Below are 19,667 nucleotides of genomic sequence, written 5' to 3' on the forward strand. Positions count from 1 at the left end.
ATTGCTCCCACGCTCTCGCTCTCTCTTCACTCCACACTTCGGGTGTGTTTTTGTTTATTTGTTTTGCACGCTGCAGCAGGCGCGTGCCGAACCACGCTGCGTCCTTGCCTTTTGATGCCGAGAGAGCGCGAGAGAGCGGGGCGCTCACGAGAGCGCATGGCCGTTCGCGCTGATTGGTTCGGAGTTCCTCGTGGAGGGGAAGTTGACGGTTTGTTTTCGCTTCCAAGAAGGATGCACGGCGAGAGAGAGAGTGAGTTCGGGGGCAGTGCTGCCAGATTTATTTTTTCGGGTGAGTGCCACGCGTGGATGAGAGTCCGCCGGGCTCCGGTGCTCGGGTCGAACGTTCCGGTGATTTAGTTTGATTTCTTGCTTGCGCGGAACGTGACGTGTGTGTGACCCCGTAGAACCTGCTGCGCGCGGAACGTCGTCGTGGAGTCCGCGAAAGGGTGTTTTTTTGCAGAAGAAAATCGCGGATTTTTTCGCGTCGTCCGGGAGCTCATTTGCTGCGGGGTTCTGAGGAAGTTCCGGAGCGAACGTCCGGATTGGGTGGCCGCAGATTGGGCGATGCCGCAGGTGGATCCGGATTATTGGTGATAAACTGGGAGTGTGGGGGGAAAGGTGGTGTGTTCCGGAAGATCCACCAGTGTGAATGGCAGGCCGCTTCCGGCAGTGTTACACTAGCGTACGAGGCGGTTCGTGTCGGAAGTGATACCGAATCAGCGCGTTGTGCCAGAGATAAACAGGAAAAGCCCGCGCGAAAGAAGGGCGAATCCCACCGATTGTGGGGCACGCTAGGTGTGAAAACAAGTTGGTACAACTCTGTAACGCCAGCTCCACCCCCACCTGGTGGCGCTAGGGTGAAAGTGTGGCCATCCGGAAGAAGATCCGCGGGTAGAGAGACGGGGAGCACCTGGGAAGTGATAATTATGTTGATTGCATAAAAAAGAAAAACAACGAGTGAGCCGCCCCCGAAAAAAAGATAAAAACCGTGGGAGCGCCCCTCGCCCCCAAAAAGCCGTGAGAAATAATATTTATCGAAAGCTTACACCTGATGAATTAATAATTGCATTTTAATTAACAATATGGTGAATTATTTTGTCCGGATTTAATCATTTCGCACTGGTGAAGCGACCCTGAAGAGAGAGAGGCGTGTTGGAAATTTGCGCCTCACCGGATTCACGATCCAGAAGAAGGGGGTTGTGCTATTTTGTTTCACTTCCGGGCGGGTGCCGTGGCGCCCGGATTGTTGTCACCGGTCCAGTGCAGCGGAACGGGGATTATGAAAATTGAATAATTAAGCTCGTTTTAGGCCGCGCTGGAAAAGCAGAGCCTCGTGAAAACAAACAAGGCTCTCATTGTGAAAAGTGTGCTGTCCCCGCAGGAAGAGCCCCCCAGTGCAAAAATAAAAATTAAAACGCGGCCACAATCGATGAAAAATTTATGATAATCATAATCATTGTGAAAATATGCAGTGAAAATTGGCGCGTTGAATTATTGATCGCCGAAGCCGAGATTAATGCCAATTTTTCCGTGCCCGGAAAAGCCGGAAACCAGGCGGTGGCCGGAAGCGACGTGGCGAGCAGATTAACCCTCGAATGTCCGAGGTCGTCCCCGGGGGAAGAGTGAGCAGTGTGTGCTGATTGATATAATATGGTTTTGTGAGTTATCGGCGCCCAAAAATCGCGAGTGCGAAAATCTCCTTGCGAGCGAATCATTCGAATCCAATAAAATAAAATTTAATTAATTGTAGTGCGTGAGCCAAGTGAGTGAGAATCCTCCGAGGGGGGAGCCGAGGTGCCCAGCGTGCTTTTAATTGGTGTGTGTGTGTGGGTGGCGTCGTCCAGTGTCCAGCTTGCATTGCTGGATTTTTAATTGACTCCTCGCGTCGAGGAGGGAAAAGAGTGGAAATCCCCCCTCCACCAATGAAAAACAGTATCATCACAACCAGCGGCCGCCGATTTCCACGACCATATGCAGCGATGGATTTCCGGAGCGGAATTTTAACGATTATTTACGGTAAGTGAGACTGGGATTTTCGGGTGATTTTTGTGTTTTTTGCACCGGGGTGCCACTGGTCAATTAAAATTGTATTTCACGTAGGGGAATGGTTCGGTTTTTTGTTTCGGGAACTTCGTGATGAAAATTTAAAACGTTCTTGGAAGGCTTAATTACAGCGAATTCTGTTGAAGGCGCAATAATGTTCGAAATGTGTCGTACAATGCCGTAATTTTCGACGAAATCAAAACATGTACCATTTAGGTTCATTTAACATGAAAGACAAAGTCCAACTGTTCTGTTTACGCCGAATTGATTTGCTCCATTTATAAAATGGATTTTTTTACGAAAATTTTGTATCGAATTCTCAAAATTTTACATGTTTCAATCAGTTTCATCACTCGAAACAAACTTTTCTGATCAAGCTCAAATTACTTGGTGGTTTAGTAGAATTTCCACTACAAATATATATATATATATTTTAATTTGGCTCACAAGACTGAAAATCTATCTTTCTATCAATCATGAAAGTTTTAACAGGATATTTCATGATGTTACCAAGCCACAGATGACTTATGTTTGGAATTTAACTGTCAAACTTGCAACCTACACAGAAAAAAAAATGAATTTTGGAATGTAGAAAATTCGGTAGGTTGAATATTACCTCTTTTTTTGAGTAATATTACATAAAAAATGTGAAAAAATGTGAAATTGATGAATATTCATCAAAAACTGATGAAAATTCATCATTTTCTGGGGTAAAATTAACCATTTTTCTGCCATTAAATCTGTCACCATTTCCTGATGAATATTACCATCATTTTTTTTCTGTTTACAATACGCAGACTGTAAAATGCATTCTTCACCAGTACAGTCGTTTTGGTCCTAATGTCAGAGAATTTATTTTACTTCGCGCATTTTTAACGTGCCGGATATTTTGTATACATAATACGAAGCAATTCTCTACGTAATCGGCCGATTTCGACCATTTTTATTTGGCTCAAACTTTGTGGGGGCCTTCCCTATGACCAAAGAAGCTATTTTGTATCGTTGGTTCACCAATACAAGTCTCCATATTATTTTGGCAGCTGTTCATACAAAAATGGTACGTAAATATTTAAACAGCTGTAACTTTTGAGTATTTTTTTTGATCCATTTGGAGGCTTGGGCAAAGTTTTAGGTATTGTTGGGGACTATTGAGAAAAATGACTAACATTTCAACGGGGCGTAATATTGAATCTGTGACCCTTTTAAAATGTTTCAAATTATTGTTTTCGAAAAGATCGGAAAATTTCACGAATGTTTTATGTTCTAACTTTGAAAATCGGACCTTTACTGAGATATCGGCATTAGAAATTGGTGGGTTGTTTGGGTGAGATTTAGAGAGGTCCAAATTTCGATGTCTCTTAGACAATTTCATGGCAAATTTTCGGAACTTTTCAAAACAAAATATTTTTAGAAATGGTCACTCATGGTCACTATTTTTAAAATCGAAAAACTGCAAATATTTCGATAAAATCAAACATTCGGTGGCTATATCTTGAAAACGGAGCCCTTTATCAAACAATCTATCAGGTTCTTTTCAATTGCAAATTAAATTTTAAATAAAAAAAATCAGGTTAAATTTTTTTGTGTAAAATTTCATTTTTTTTTTCTAAAATAACTATTTCAAAAAAATCATAACTTGGGGGCAGTTTTTTTGACCATACTTCTCTATGGCTCAAGAGTTGCCGGCTTTTTGTCCTCTAAAACATATCAAAGAAACTCGAAAATCAAAACATACATATTTTGGAAATTGAGTTTTTGTGAAAAAAATGTTATTTAAAAAATCGGGTGATTTGTTTTCCGTGTACCTATTTTTTTCTCAATAGTCCTCAACAATACCTATAACTTTACTTTGGCAAACACCATTGATCAGAAAATTCAATCAAAACTACTGCTGTTTAAATATTTACGTACCATTTTTGTATGGGCAGCAGCCAAAATTGCATGGAGACTTGTATGGGTGAACCAATGACACCAAATAGCTTCTTTGGTCATACACCCAAAACTGGCAGCGCTAGTCCGAGAGAATGATGGTCTCGAGTCGATAGAATAGTGGTACCATTCACGGACGCAGAGAACACAGCTCGAGATGGGCGATAGAACTATTCTCTCGAGGTTCATTTGCAAAAAAAGTTCATCCGTCAAACAAAAAACCAAAAGTGTCGACAACGGGAATCGAACCAGAGACCTTTGACAAACCAATCCAATGACTTAGCTGCCTCGGCCACCACAGCTTGGTGACCAAGGAGAAGTCAGAAGTCGATGTATGACACTTGTTGGAGATTTATTGATTCAACTAACGAATGAACTCATTTGTTATGATGGTGTGAGTTGATACCATTATTCTATCGATTTTGGCACTGAGCCCTCAATAAATTTTGAGAGAACGATTATCTTGACTCTGAATTTTGGGTGTAGGGGACATCTTAAGATGACTTCGCTGAAAAAATCTCGTTTCTAGAACAAATCCTGTTATTTTGGTAACTATCAATAATTCTTTATAAATTCCATACAAAACAAATTTATCCAAAACAATATACAAATGCGTTATAAGCTTGTGAAAACGTTTATTAACAAATTTTCTCGTATAGACTCTCAGAGCGATATTACTTGTAAAAACAAACTTAACAATTCATGTACTGTAAAACGTTTAAAACTATTGAAAAAAAACATTAATATTTTGTGCTCCAAGTTACGTCATAACACACAGTTTAATCTTTTTATGTCTAAATTTTTATTTGAATATTTTTTAACAGTCTGGGGTCAAATCGCTTGCTGAACAGGAGTTGGTAGCCGTAGTTAAGCAACAAGTTGCAAAATAGTATAAGTAAATACGACGAGTGCTGAAAAAAATCAAGTTTTGCAACGAGTTGCTTACAATATTTTTTGCAAATCCGAAAAAACTCTTCTTGAATTGAATTTTGTGTCAAACATGAATGTTTAGTCAATTCACCGTTCGAAACGAAAAATATTGAAAAATGTTACTTTTCGATACTGGTGTTGAAAAGTTCAACTTTTCAGCACCCATTTTAGCACTGGTATTGAAAGGAATAAATTTTCCATTTAGTTATTTTTAGTAGAGAAAAGTAGGTCGTTTCGTTTCTCCAGAAGGACAGGAAAAATTTACAGTTTCACAGTGGAATCGCAAAATAGTAGTTTTTGCAATTCCGTCGTGAAACTACTTACTTTTCCTGTCATTCTTGAACGACGAAATAGCCTACTTTTCTGTACCAAAAATAACAGAATCAAATAGCAACACTTTTCAAAATAAATGCTAAAAAGTTCTACTTTTCAGCACTCAAATGGGTGCTGAAAAGTTGAACTTTTCAGCACTTGTTTCGAAAAGTAACACTTTTCAACATTTTTTTGATTTGAACGATTTATTGACAAAATACATGAAAATTTGACATAAAATTTCACTCAGTGTTTGTTTTTTGGAATTGCAAAAAATGTTGTATGGAACTCGTTGCAAAACTTGATTTTTTCAGCACTCTTCGTATTTATCCAACTCGGTGAACCTCGTTGGATAAATGTACGACTTGTGCTGAAAAAATCCTCTTTTTGCAACTTGTTGCATAATAGTAGTTTATGCAACAAGTTGCAAAAAGAGGATTTTTTCAGCACGAGTCGTACATTTATCCAACGAGGTTCACCGAGTTGGATAAATACGACGAGTGCTGAAAAAATCAAGTTTTGCAACGAGTTCCATACAACATTTTTTGCAATTTCGAAAAACACCCATTGAGTGAAATTTTAAGTCGAATTTTCATGTATTTTGTCAATAAATCGTTTAAATCAAAAAAATGTTGAAAAGTGTTACTTTTCAAAACAAGTGCTGAAAAGTTCAACTTTTCAGCACCCATTTCAGTGCTGAAAAGTAGAACTTTTCAGCATTTATTTTGAAAAGTGTTGCTATTCGATTCTGTTATTTTTTGTACAGAAAAGTAGGCTATTTCGTCGTTCAAGAATGACAGGAAAAGTAAGTAGTTTCACGACGGAATTGCAAAAACTACTATTATGCAACAAGTTGCAAAAAGAGGATTTTTTCAGCACGAGTCGTACATTTATCCAACGAGGTTCACCGAGTTGGATAAATACGAAGAGTGCTGAAAAAATCAAGTTTTGCAACGAATTCCATACATTTTTTTTTTTGCAATTCCAAAAAACACCCATTAAGTGAAATTTAAAGTCAAATTTCCATGTATTTTGTCAATTAATCGTTTAAATAAAAAAAATGAAAAGTGTTAGGGTAGGGTAGTCATCAATGAGACACTTTTGGTTATCAACTTTCAAAGATTTTTCTCATTTTTTCATCAGCATGTTTTAATGAGCTTTTTGTTGCATTTTCTTTCTTTTAATGTGTTCTAACATTGACCAAAATATGAGATCGATCCGACATCTACAGCCAGAGTTATTCAACTGTCTCATTGTAGACGCACTTGGCAGGAACAATGAGACAGCTGGGGAACAATGAGACACACTACGAAAATCAAGATTTTTCTAGTAAAACATCATGTTTTTGTATTGTTCCATTGCAGTTAACTTGCCTTGAACATTTTAGAGCAATTTTGCCAACATGAAACTTTAATTAACAAAAGTTATACTAAAAAGTATTTAAATTTTGTAAAATTCGTATATTTATACCAAATAACTTTGCATTTTTGGTTAAATGAAGTTAAAACTCTATAAATATGCCAAAAATCACTTTTAATTCATGTTTTGAAAGATTTCCATGGATATTGAAAAGTTTAATGAAGAAAAATCAAAGTGTCTCATTGTTACCCATGAGCTGAAAAGAGTGGGGAACAATAAGACAGTCCTGGATACTGGGTATATTCTAAATTTTGGCCAAACCTAATGAAAGGACATTGTAGCCCAACTCAATCCCTATGGAACGTCGAAAGAAATTTGAAGAAATATTAGTTTTGGTGTTAATGGCTGCCTACGAGCGAAAAAGTAATTTTTGTCCATAATTTACTTTTACACCCCAGAATCAAACATTTATGAATAACTTTTCAAGGGAGCGTCCATAACCAAAGCCACTATAATGGCAGACGTGTACCCAGTAGACACACCTTTCCCCCAAATATGAGCCTGATTGGTTGAAACTACGACTTGTGAGAGCCATTTTATCATTGTTCCCCGTGTCTCATTGATGACTACTCTACCCTACTTTTCAAACATGTGCTGAAAAGTTCAACTTTTCAGCACCCATTTCAGTGCTGAAAAGTAGAACTTTTCAGCATTTATTTTGAAAAGTTTTGCTATTCGATTCTGTTATTTTTGGTACAGAAAAGTAGGCTATTTCGTCGTTCAAGAATGACAGGAAAAGTAAGTAGTTATACGATGGAATTTTTAAAAAGATTTTTTTGCACTTGTTTCGAAAAGTTACACTTTTCAACATTTTTTTGATTTAAACGATTTATTGACAAAATACAAGAAAATTTGACATAAAATTTCACTCAGTGTGTGTTTTTTGGAATTGCAAAAAAAATTGTATGGAACTCGTTGCAAAACTTGATTTTTTCAGCACTCTTCGTAAATTTACGTCGAGAGCGGGAGTTATCAAATTATGGAACGAAAAATATAAGCAATCTATTTGAAGGGACTGAAAAATTTATTGACAGCTGGAGCAATATTGATATCGAAAAGATCTACAGCCAGAAAGTCGATCAACATTTGCCGAAAATCAAAGTCACCTTCGGTGAAATTAATGAATATTTTCAGACCCAATGTTGAGACAATAGATTTATTAGAAAATGTGAATAAATACCACAGTGAAAAATCTTGAAAAATTCCCAGTTTGCTCGAGAGATCTTTTAAAACTTTGTAACAAAATATTTATAATAAGAAAAATGATATAAAACATCATTAAATCGTTCAAAAATAAAATCCTCTCAATAATTCAAAGTTAGTACATAATCTCTCCGTTCAAATATTGATGCAACTCTGTACCAAACGAAAGCCCCACTCTGTTTACCTCCTTGCGTTCAAGCAGATGACAATCCGTTTTTCGCTTCGGCGCGAGGAGATTAGTCGTTTTATTCTTTTGTCCTGTGTGCTGTCGTGCCGGGCCAAACAATCGTACATATTTAATTCAGTTTGATTCGTTTGCTAACCGAGGTACAGAGCTTTTCCATAAATTTCTAATTTCGACATGTTTGCGTGTCTCTGTGAATCGTCTGAGTTTCGATGTTGGTTGGTTTGTCAAAGTTCAACACTGGGGAGGCGTCCTCCTCTGCTCTGCTGGCAAAAGGGGTTGCTCAATGGGCTCAACTGATGTAAAATAAATTAGTAATTTTACGTGGGATTATTGGGCAAGTTGCTACCGATGAACATTGATTGAGATTGAGGCGTGGTTGGAAAATTATCTGGAAATTTCAATTTGCTGTGTGCTACTTTGAAAAACAACATCATGAATCGAATGCACGAGCTGTCGGCTTTGATCTGCTTCGAAGCTTAACTTCAGAGGATGAAAAAACAAGACAATTTCTCTACTGCACCGTTCAGAATTGGCAACAAGGACACAATCTCCAGCTCCTTCTTCGTCGCAAACAAACAGTAAAAATAGGATAAACGAACCGAAGAAACGGCAGGATCGAGGCCACGACTTTAATTCTATTAGCAATCGTTTTGTGGAGAGAGCAGAAAAAAGCTCGAGAATGGCCATCATTGACTTGGAACTTGAAGAGAGCATCGCATCCATAAACTGCATCGCGTCGAGACGTCGAAGGAGCACGACACGACGACGTCTGAATGCTTGATGGCTTTCGTTCGTTAACCTTGGGTTGGCCAATTTTTATGACATTGAAATATTGTAGATCTAAAGAAGAACTGATTGTAACATTTCGTTTTTTTTGCATATCATTACGGCTCATATTTATTTAGCATTAAGACTTTCTGTTCTATAGAAAAAATTTATGATATGGTAAACCTGCTCTGTGAAATTCTACCTTCAAATTGTAAATCATCGTTTTTATCCTTTTGCATTGAATGATTCAAATTTTAAGAAAGGTTATATTAAACTTCAAGATCCTTTTTGAACTTAATTTAATTCTACTCATTTTCAAATTATGTCTTTAAAGGTTATGCGTCACCTCCCCCAAATCGATCTCACAAGTCCAGTGGTGCTGGTGGGGGAGGGGGCTGGTCACAGAGTTCAATTTTTCGCAGTGGCTCTGCCAGCAAATTGGCAAAGTGAAAGCATTGAAGCGCCCCCTCCGGGCCAGTTTCGGACTAGTTTCGGCAGCAGCCACGTGAGATGAGTTCACTGCAGCAGCGCCAGCCAAAATCGTTCTCAAGTCGATGAACTCGGCCGGACGGAGTCTTTCGGAAGCCAAAAGAAGACCCCGGTCCGGAATGGCCAGTAGCGGTGAATCATGGAAATTATCAAATTGAACGTGGCAATTAAAAAATTGAGATGCCGTTTGTTTGCTGGCGGGGTATTTTTTTGTGTTTTGCTTCTGTTGGAATGCTGGCAGTGCTGCGATGTGAGAAATTGGCACGAAAACTGAACGTTCCAGAACAGTTTATGAACAATTTTGAGGAAGTTCGAATTTGCAAAGCAATTTTCAGGGTTGTTACGGACGGCGCGGATCGCGCGGATGGCGCGGATGGCGCGTATCGCGCGGATCTGGCGCGGATTTGCTGGCTAATTTTGCTCAGGCGCGGATTTCGCGCGGATAGCAATTTTGATAAACAAAATAATTGAAAACGATAGAAATTCTTTCACATTACAAAGGAAAATATTATTAGGAATTAAATGAATTCAATCTTTTTCGTTAAGTGCGAAAATATCAATTTCTAAGAAGTTGTAAATGAAGAAAATTTTCTTCTAAAATTTATTGATTGCTTTTTTTCTTAATACGAAACTTTGAAATAATCTTCAAGGAGCGATTTTTTTAATGTATTGAAATTTGTTATATAAATTTAACATAACATTAGAACTCATTATTATTAAAACATCTGCTTAACAATTCAAAAAAATACCAATTTTTTTAAAATCAAAATAACAAAATTCGAAAAATTACAGAATTTTAAAAATTTGAAGCTATGAAACTTTTTAGATTCTCTATGTTTTTTCAATATAAAAAATGTTTTTTTTTAATTTTTGGTTTATTGAAAAAAATAAAAATTCTGTTGCCACTCTGATTCAGGTAGAATTGATTCTATTCCCAATTATCACAACATGACGAAATCCACTTAGAAATCTGCTAAAATCTCCGTCTAAAAGCAAAATGTAATGTTAAAATTTAAAAAAAAAGAAATCTGGAATTCAACTATTTGAAACATCAGAATTTACAAGTTCAAATCATAAAAAAAGAATTCATAATTTGAACTTGTCAAAACATACAGACTCAAAAAACTTAAAAGTACGAATTATTCAATTGAAAAATTACGAAAATATTACAATTGATTGTTTGGTTAATTTTTAATGTTTTAAGAAGAAATTATTGAATTATTAAATTTTTAAATGATTAAATTATTGAATTATTAAATTTTTAAATTATTAAATTATTGTTAAACTATTTAATTATTAAACTATTAAATTATTAAATTATTAAATTAGTAAATTATTAAATTATTAAATTATTAAATTATTAAATTATTAAATTATTAAATTATTAAATTATTAAATTATTAAATTATTAAATTGTTAAATTATTAAATTATTAAATTATTAAATTATTAAATTATTAAATTATTAAATTATTAAATTATTAAATTATTTAATTATTTAATTATTAAATTATTAAATTATTAAATGATTGAATTATTAAATTATTAAATTATTAAATTATTAAATTATTAAATTATTAAATTATTAAATTATTAAATTATTAAATTATTAAATTATTAAATTATTAAATTATTAAATTATTAAATTATTAAATTATTAAATTATTAAATTATTAAATTATTAAATTATTAAATTATTAAATTATTAAATTATTAAATTATTAAATTATTAAATTATTAAATTATTAAATTATTAAATTATTAAATTATTAAATTATTAAATTATTAAATTATTAAATTATTAAATTATTAAATTATTAAATTATTAAATTATTAAATTATTAAATTATTAAATTATTAAATTATTAAATTATTAAATTATTAAATTATTAAATTATTAAATTATTAAATTATTAAATTATTAAATTATTAAATTATTAAATTATTAAATTATTGAATTATTAAATTATTAAATTATTAAATTATTAAATTATTAAATTATTAAATTATTAAATTATTAAATTATTAAATTATTAAATTATTAAATTATTAAATTATTAAATTATTAAATTATTAAATTATCAAATTATTAAATTATTAAATTATTAAATTATTAAATTATTAAATTATTAAATTATTAAATTATTAAATTATTAAATTATTAAATTATTAAATTATTAAATTATTAAATTATTAAATTATTAAATTATTAAATTATTAAATTATTAAATTATTAAATTATTAAATTATTAAATTATTAAATTATTAAATTATTAAATTATTAAATTATTAAATTATTAAATTATTAAATTATTAAATTATTAAATTATTGAATTATTAAATTATTAAATTATTAAATTATTAAATTATTAAATTATTAAATTATTAAATTATTAAATTTCTAAAGTACTAAATTATTAAATTTTTAAATTATTTAATCTGGTGTTTTTTTTGAAAAGTTCCAATAAACCAAATTTCCAGTTTTTGCTTTTTGGGTGTTTTTAGAACCGCCTTGAGTCAGGGGTATTGAAAAACACCCAGAAAACAAAAACTGAAAATTTGGTTTACTGGTCCTTTAAAAAAAAAAACTGCAGAAATTATTATTTTTTTGCCATTTTCTTAGTTCGGATAATTTTCGGAGTCATATTTTAGTTTAGAAAAATTTAGAGAAGAAAATAATAGAAATTTCGTGGTTCGATTTTCCAGAGTTAAGTTTTGGCGAGAATTATCAAGTATTAAATCCCTAGATTTTATAATTTGGTGATTTATTTTATGGCTTTAATTTTTTTTTCTGAATTTGTTTTAAAGCAACGATATTTAAAGTGTTGCAAAAAATGCTAATATTGTTTCAGAAATGGCAATAAAGGTTCCATTTGGTACAGGTGGGATATGAATCCACAACTGATCAACGGTACTGATCCAAATGCCTTCTGTATTATTCTTTTTTCGTTTAAAATTTCATTCATTATGTTACTCTCTTCTATGTTTGTCGCAATTTTTTTTATATGGCGCGGATTTCGCGCGGATTGGGTTTTGGGGTCGGCGCGGATCTGGCGCGGATTTTTTTTCGACTTTTCCGTAACAACCCTGAATTTTTGAACTGTTTGTATTTTAACAGCTTTTTGAGTAAACATTTGAACTAATTTAACAAAATCTTAAAGCAAAAATAATCATACAAGTGAATCAATGTTATGGCAACACTGTACCAGCTCTTTTCGCGCAGTGACCGAGACTTGCATAACTTCGTACTGGTCTGGTGTCGGCGGTCGGATATCATCGTTGAGACTCAAAACGCTTCTTACGTTGAATGCATGGGGTAGATGTCCCCATGTTGGACCTACTAAGCAGAGCGCACTTCCATTTGATGTAATTTGAAAGGCTGATATAAACAGTCTAGTGTGTTTTACATGATTAACTAAGTATGATCAACTATGTGATGAAAATATCTGATATCGCTGAAAATTTTTAACATGTTTTGCCCCTATTTTGGGTCTATTGCTTCTATCATCCGATTTTCAATGTACCTATTTTAGACACATCTTCTGGTTGATTGAATTTCAAAGCACGTGGCAAACTTTTTCGACTTACAGTTCAGCCCCAAAAAGTAGGTCGACAAACAGGCTAAATTACTGTCATGTTGTAATAGGTCCAATATGGGGACATAAACACTAGAAATGCTACTGCTACGCTGCAGAGAGAAATGCTTTCTTTCGTGCACTTTTCAACCAAACTTTTTCAAGGCGCATCGCAAAAAAAAAACCTTTTGGCGTGAAATGTGCGAAACGCAATTAAGTGTTTTTGTTTGTTTTGGTAAAGAAAATCATGTGTAGCAAGTTCCGAAGAAGAAATTGATATCGTTTGTACACATGTTCGTCAAATGATCACGTAACAAAAAATAATCTTTTTTAAGGGAAAAAAATCCTCTTTCAAAAAGTTTTAAGGACCATGCCTTAAAGTGCCAAAGCTACGATACCATTCCCACGTCGATATCAAAAACAAATTCCTCCGTTCGACTCTTCCTGGGCTGATAACACACACCCAAACCTCTTTGGCCGTACAAAGCTCACGTGAGTTTAGGCCTATTTTACCTCCAGGAGTAGACGAGGAACTTCGAGGTTGGACAAGATTTATCGCTCTCTATCACATCTTAATACAGTGTGTGTGTGTTCGCGCTCATCCCTCTCTCTCTCTGTTGGCATCTTCTTCTCCGTCCAAGTTGGAGTTCAAGCTCCGAAAAGAACATATCGCTTAGAAGCTTTATTTTGGGATTCTCACTCCGCCGGGTTTCGATCCCGTCCTCCGGGCTTATGTCATAAATTTTGTTTTGACTCGACATTATTAGTTTATCGAACTTTTTGCTTCTTCTTCCCGATTCTGTGGCCGTGGCCGCGCTCCGCTCAGGTGCGGCAATCCCTCGAGGAAAGACAAAGTTTAATCCAGAATTGATCGGAAGGGGAGCGGGTGGGGAGGAAGGCCCACGCGGTTGGTCAATCCGATTTGACCCTAATCTCTGGACCGACCTGCCCCACGTATGCCAGGGGTTGAAGTCGGGCGCGGATTATGCCTCATTCCCGGGTAGGACACCCACCCTGGGAGGTTCCGGGAGGAGATTCGATTTTCGCTTGATTGAAATCGGATATCAATATCAATTTCGCGAACGATGGGCTGGGTTTCCTTAAGGCACGCAACCTGGCTGCGTGCTGTGAACGATGTGTGTGTGTGACACGTTATGGCCGCCCATCCGTCCGGGAAAACTGTCGTAAATTTTACGCCGTGATCGGCCTCGCACCACCTTTGGCGCAAACTATATCCACTCCGGGGTGGCCGGATGGGCCGGCTGGGGTGTGATTCCGGACACGCGCGTACATGTGTGGGGAGGACGGTGCCATTTTCTGCAGGACGCAGCACGCCATAAATCATGACGTTTTAGTACTCTCTCGGTTCGATATAAAGCTCTCGGTCCGCATTTTTGGTGTCCTTGCTTCTTTTTTCCCCCCGATGTCTTTGGCCAGCACATAAATTTGAATTTTTCAAAATACAGACTCACATTCAGTAGCCACTATCGCTCACAGTACAGTAGAGAGGCACTTTTTGTGCTAATATTTTATAATGCACAGCACAGCTTGACAATAACCGATTCGGCCAACTAAACACACAAATAAAGCAGATTTATTGGGTTTCTATTTGCTGAGCAGAGGGAAATCATATTTTCCGCCGATGGTTTCCAGTTTGACAAAGGTTGTTGAGAATTTGGAAACTAGAGCAAAGATTTCAAAGAGTTGCAAGAGTCGGTTGACAAAAGACATCCTGATAATAAACTTTTCAAAGCGTCTGTGCTATTCACTTTAAAAAACATGAGTCTTTTATTAAATTTTCCTAAACTTTCAATTTAAATATTATAAATTTTCAAAAAAAAGCTAGGATAATCTGTAAAATTGTGGATAACTATTCCAACACTGAAATAAAATAAAAGAAGCAAATTACTAAATTCTAGAAATTTTGCCTCTTTTCATTATTTAGTAATCCAAAAAAAAACCCATTACTAAATAAGGAAAAGAGGCAAAATTCCTAGAGTAAAGGATTTTTTTACAAAACATATTTTCAGACAAAACAGTGATTACTGAAATTGTAAGATATCTCATGCGCCAAATCGTCAGTTGTGTGCTATCTTGTGACAACGACCATTTAGTACTTTTCGAGAAAATCGATTTTTAAAGTTTGTTGGTAAATAATTTCAAAACTATGAATGATAGAGCCAAACTTTTTGAAGCAATCGGTTCGTATACTAACGCTTACGCAAACGCTCCAAGTTTCAACAAATTATACACGGTAAAAAAAATTTGGTGATTTTTTTATTTAACTTTTTATCACTAAAACTTGATTTTCAAAAAAAAACAATATTTTAATTTTTTTCATTTTTTGATCTGTTTTAGAGGACATTAAATGCCAACTTCTCAGAAATTTGCAGGTTGTGCAAAAAATCTTTGACCGAGTTATGATTTTTTTATTTAATACTAATTTAAAAAAAATCAACTATTGGTCGCAAAAATTTTTCAACTTCATTTTTGATGTAAAATCGAATTTGCAATCAAAGTTTACTTTAGTGAAATTTTGATAAAGTGCACCGTTTTCAAGTTATAGCCATATTTAGGCAACTTTTTTGAAAATAGCCGCAGTTTTTCATTTTTTTTAAATTAGTGCACATGTTTGCCCAATTTTGAAAAAAATTTTTTTGAAAAGCTGAGAAAATTCTCTATATTTTGCTTTTATGAACTTTGTTTATACGACCCTCAGTTGCTGAGATATTGCCATGCAAGTGTTTAAAAACAGGAAAATTGATGTTTTCTAAGTCTCACCCAAACAACCCACCGTTTTCTAACGTCGATATCTCAGCAACTAATGGTCCGATTTACAATGTTAAAATATGAAACATTCGTGAAATGTTCCGATCTTTTCGAAAAAAAATATTTTCATAACTTTTTAAACCAGGAATTACATTTTAAAAAGTCGTAATATTGAATATTTCTGGAGTTTTTTTGAAAAGGTCCAATAAACCAAATTTCCAGATTTTCCTTTTTGGGTGTTTTTAATACCCCTGACTCAAGGCGGTTTCAAAAACACCCAAAAAGCAAAAACTGGAAATTTGGTTTATTGGACCTTTTAAAAAAAAAACTCCAGATTTGACCATATCAAAAAAAATAATAAAAATAGTGTTTTTTGCAAATCAAGGTTTAATGACAAAAAGTGAAATTAAAAATCACAATTTTTTTACCGTGTATTCCTTCAAAAGAAAAAAAAAAAGACCGATTTCGTAGAGATTTGCTCAGCACTAATATTAAGGGCTGGCGCTTTAGTCCGTACGGCCACTAGACTAGATTCATTAGACAAAATTCTTTAGAAAATAGTATTTAGATAAGTTTCTAGAGACAAGAGTATTTAGACAAAAATCTTAAGGCAAGCGTCTTAAGAAAAATGTCTTTAGACAAGAGTATTTAGACAAGGGTCGTTGGACAAGAATCTTTAGACAAGAGTCATTAGACAAGATTCTTGAGACAAGAGTATTTAGACAAGAATTTTAAGACAAGAGTCTTAATACAAAATTCTTAAGAAAATGGTCTCTAGACAAGAGTATTTAGACAAGAGTCTTTAAACAAAATTTGTAAGAAAATCTGTATGAAATAAGTCATCAAAAAATGTCACACGACTACAATCGCAGGGCAAAAATCTTAGGGGTCCAAAGAAATTGTAAGAATTGGGTCTTATTCATATGACTTCCTTTAATATTCAGCACGTTCCTTTTGATCCAAATGTTTAAATATGCTTGTGCGTTCACTTGCTTATCTATCTTCCAGCGACCTCATTTATGCAACAATCCTTGCCCAAAAAATTAGACCAAAATCCACCCCGATGAAATGGCTTTCTTTTATCTCGTCAAAACTCTTTATGAATATCACTACGGCGGCCCAATTGGATTTTCCACTCGCTTATTCCTTCCCCCCGCAAAATAATTCCATTTCGATTATCTCCCGATACGGCCGACCGCCTCGAATCCGACGAACCCGCCTCCGAGTAAACAAAACCCGTGACCGGTTCTTCGATTCGCTTTGGCAAAAAAAATTCTCGCTTTTTCCCGCAATCTCATCTACTTATTGATTGGTAAAAAATTGATGAGGGTCGGAATAGGGTTCAATTTTTTTCTCCACTCCTTCAACGATTTTTTTTTGTGGGGAAGAGGAGAGTTTGGGGGGACTTCCACAATAAATGTTGCCATTTGCCAAATACATAGTTGCAGCGGCACAGACTGAGAAGGGTTTGTCATTTATTGCGTGTTTTAGCGCCTCCCCGACCTCCGCTCTTCAGTATTGACGGTCGTCACAATCCGTTTTGTACCGAAAAAGGCTTCGATATTGTGACCCCCCTGGAACTGGAAATGTTTTCAGTTTTCCGCCCGGCCGGGCGGACATGACGTGCGCACACACATTCACACAAACAGTGACGAATTTGAATGGCGAATGTTGGGCTTTTCCGGGGAGCGTTTTTGTTGGATTTCCTTTTCAGGTGGATAGTGGATGAAACGCGGTTTGAGGGTTACTTATTGGTATTTTTTGAAGAAAAAACATTAAATAAAGTTTTGCAAGACTCTTACAACAAGGCGCTTGGAATAAGACTCTTGCAACAAGATTCTTGCAATAACACCCTTGCAACAAGACGCCTACAACAAGACTCTTGCAACAAGATGCTTGCAACAAGACACTTGCAACAAGACACTTGCAACAAGACTCTTGCAAAAAGGCGCTTGCAACAACATTCTTGCAACAAGATTCTTGCAACATGGCACTTGCAACAAGGCACTTGCAACAAGATTCTTGCAACAAGACGCTTGCAACAAGGCGCTTGCAACAAGACGCTTGCAACAAGGCGCTTGCAACAAGACTCTTGCAACAAGGCGCTTGCAACATGACGCTTGAAACAAAACTCTTGCAACAAGGCGCTTGCAACAAGGCACTTGTAACAATACTCTTGCAACAAGATGCTTGCAACAAGGCGCTTGTAACAAGACGCTTGCAACAAAAATTGGAATTTCAACCAAATTCAACCAAATTTGACCACATTTCCTCACGATAAAAAAAAACTCAGATAAAACTTCCAATCGATTGAGGAAGGTCTGATAGCAGTCAGTCAGTCGTCGACCTTTTCGGCCTGTCCGAGTGCAACAATAAAAAGTATTTGTTTAGAAAAAAACGGCGGGACGATTGGCAGCGTGGCATAAATAAAGCTTGTTCGCAGGCCCCGTCTCCTGAAGTTGAAGCTCCACAGCCTGTAACATATTGGCGCAAACGGGAGGGACCTTTCGGGGAAGCGGAAATCGTTTTTAAAGGACACACAGACGAAACGGTTCTGGATTGGAGGGTAGAAAAATTGGTCGGTTTGAGTATGCAAATGATGGGCAAACGTTTTTTTGGGGGGAAATTTTCATTTTTCTAGAAAAGTGACCCTTTTCTTGGGTACTATTTTTGTGTAACCGATTTCCAAGGGTTTATAGAAACAAAAAATAATCCGTCAACAATAGGATAATCACTCTTATTCAGAATTAGCTTTATGCGAAATTAGATTTCATTCAACCTAACCTCAAACCAAAATCGGGAAAATGTTAAAAAACAATCGATACAACGGAAATGTCAGTAACTTCTCCGAAAAAAACTGCTTGAACTCATTCTGGGTGAACTTTTTCTCCCACTATTTCCCCCGAATTGCTGCCAAAAGGTGAGAAAAATCTCGCTCCATCGTGGTGACACTTGCCCCTGCGAGAAACCAGAGGGGGAGTGTCATCGAATAGTTATCAGTGACACGTGTTCTTGCTGGCTTTTTTTGTCGCTCGCTCTCTCTTCTTCAGAGCCTGGTGTCATCAAGCCGTTTTTTCCGGCCCCCGTGACGCGTTGGTTGCCAAGAAGCCTATGGGCAGGCAAGGAAAAATCGGAACTGTCGCAGTCGCAGGAAAATTTGGGGGATTTTTTGTGAGTGTGGGAAGTGGCGAAAATGTCGGAAAATCGATTCTTATCGTGTTATCTTGAGTTGGAAAGACGTGTAATTTTGCTGAATTTAGCATTTTTTACTTTTTTCACAACATTCTTTTGAACAAGACTTTTGCAACAATAATTTGGTATCAAAAATCTTGCAACAAGCTCCTGCAACAAAACTTTTGCAACAAGAATCTTGCAACAAGACGCATGCAACAAGACTCTTACAACAAGGCGCTTGCAACAAGATGCTTGCAAAAAGACGCTTGCAACAAAACTCTTGCAACAAAACTCTTGAAACAACAACGCTTGCAACAAGGTGCTTGCAATAAAACTCTTGCAACAACAACGCTTGCAACAAGGTGCTTGCAATAAAACTCTTGCAACAAAACTCTTGCAACAAGGCGCTTGCAACAAGGCATTTGCAACAAGGCGCAAGAGCAACAAGACGCTTGCAACAAGGCGCTTGCAACAAGACTCTTGCAACAAAACTCTTGCAACAAGGCGCTTGCAACAAGGCGCTTGCAACAAGGCATTTGCAACAAGGCGCTTGCAACAAGACTCTTGCAACAAAACTCTTGAAACAACAACGCTTGCAACAAGACTCTTGCAACAAAACTCTTGCAACAAGGCGCTTGCAACAAGGCATTTGCAACAAGGTGCTTGCAACAAAACTCTTGAAACAACAACGCTTGCAACAAGACTCTTGCAACAAAACTCTTGCAACAAGGCGCTTGCAACAAGGCATTTGCAACAAGGTGCTTGCAACAAGACTCATGCAACAAGGCGCTTCCAACAAAACTCTTGCAACAAAACGCTTGCAGCAAGACACTTGCAACAAAACTCTTGCAACAAGGCTCGCAAAAAGGC

General features: G+C 35.7%; 1 protein-coding gene across 1 annotated transcript in view; it reads left to right on the top strand.

Annotated features, from left to right (window-relative positions):
- The first annotated feature begins 349 nt into the window (after positions 1-349).
- Positions 350-19,667, top strand: part of LOC120415661 (irregular chiasm C-roughest protein-like) — a 458,525-nt gene continuing 439,207 nt past the window's right edge. The window contains exon 1 of the mRNA XM_039577245.2: positions 350-2,016. Coding sequence (XP_039433179.1) covers positions 1,923-2,016 — 94 coding nt within the window. The 5' untranslated portion in view covers positions 350-1,922. The remainder of the gene's footprint in view (positions 2,017-19,667) is intronic.

Source organism: Culex pipiens, chromosome 2 (genome assembly GCF_016801865.2).
Source record: "Culex pipiens pallens isolate TS chromosome 2, TS_CPP_V2, whole genome shotgun sequence".
Lineage (NCBI taxonomy): Eukaryota > Metazoa > Arthropoda > Insecta > Diptera > Culicidae > Culex > Culex pipiens.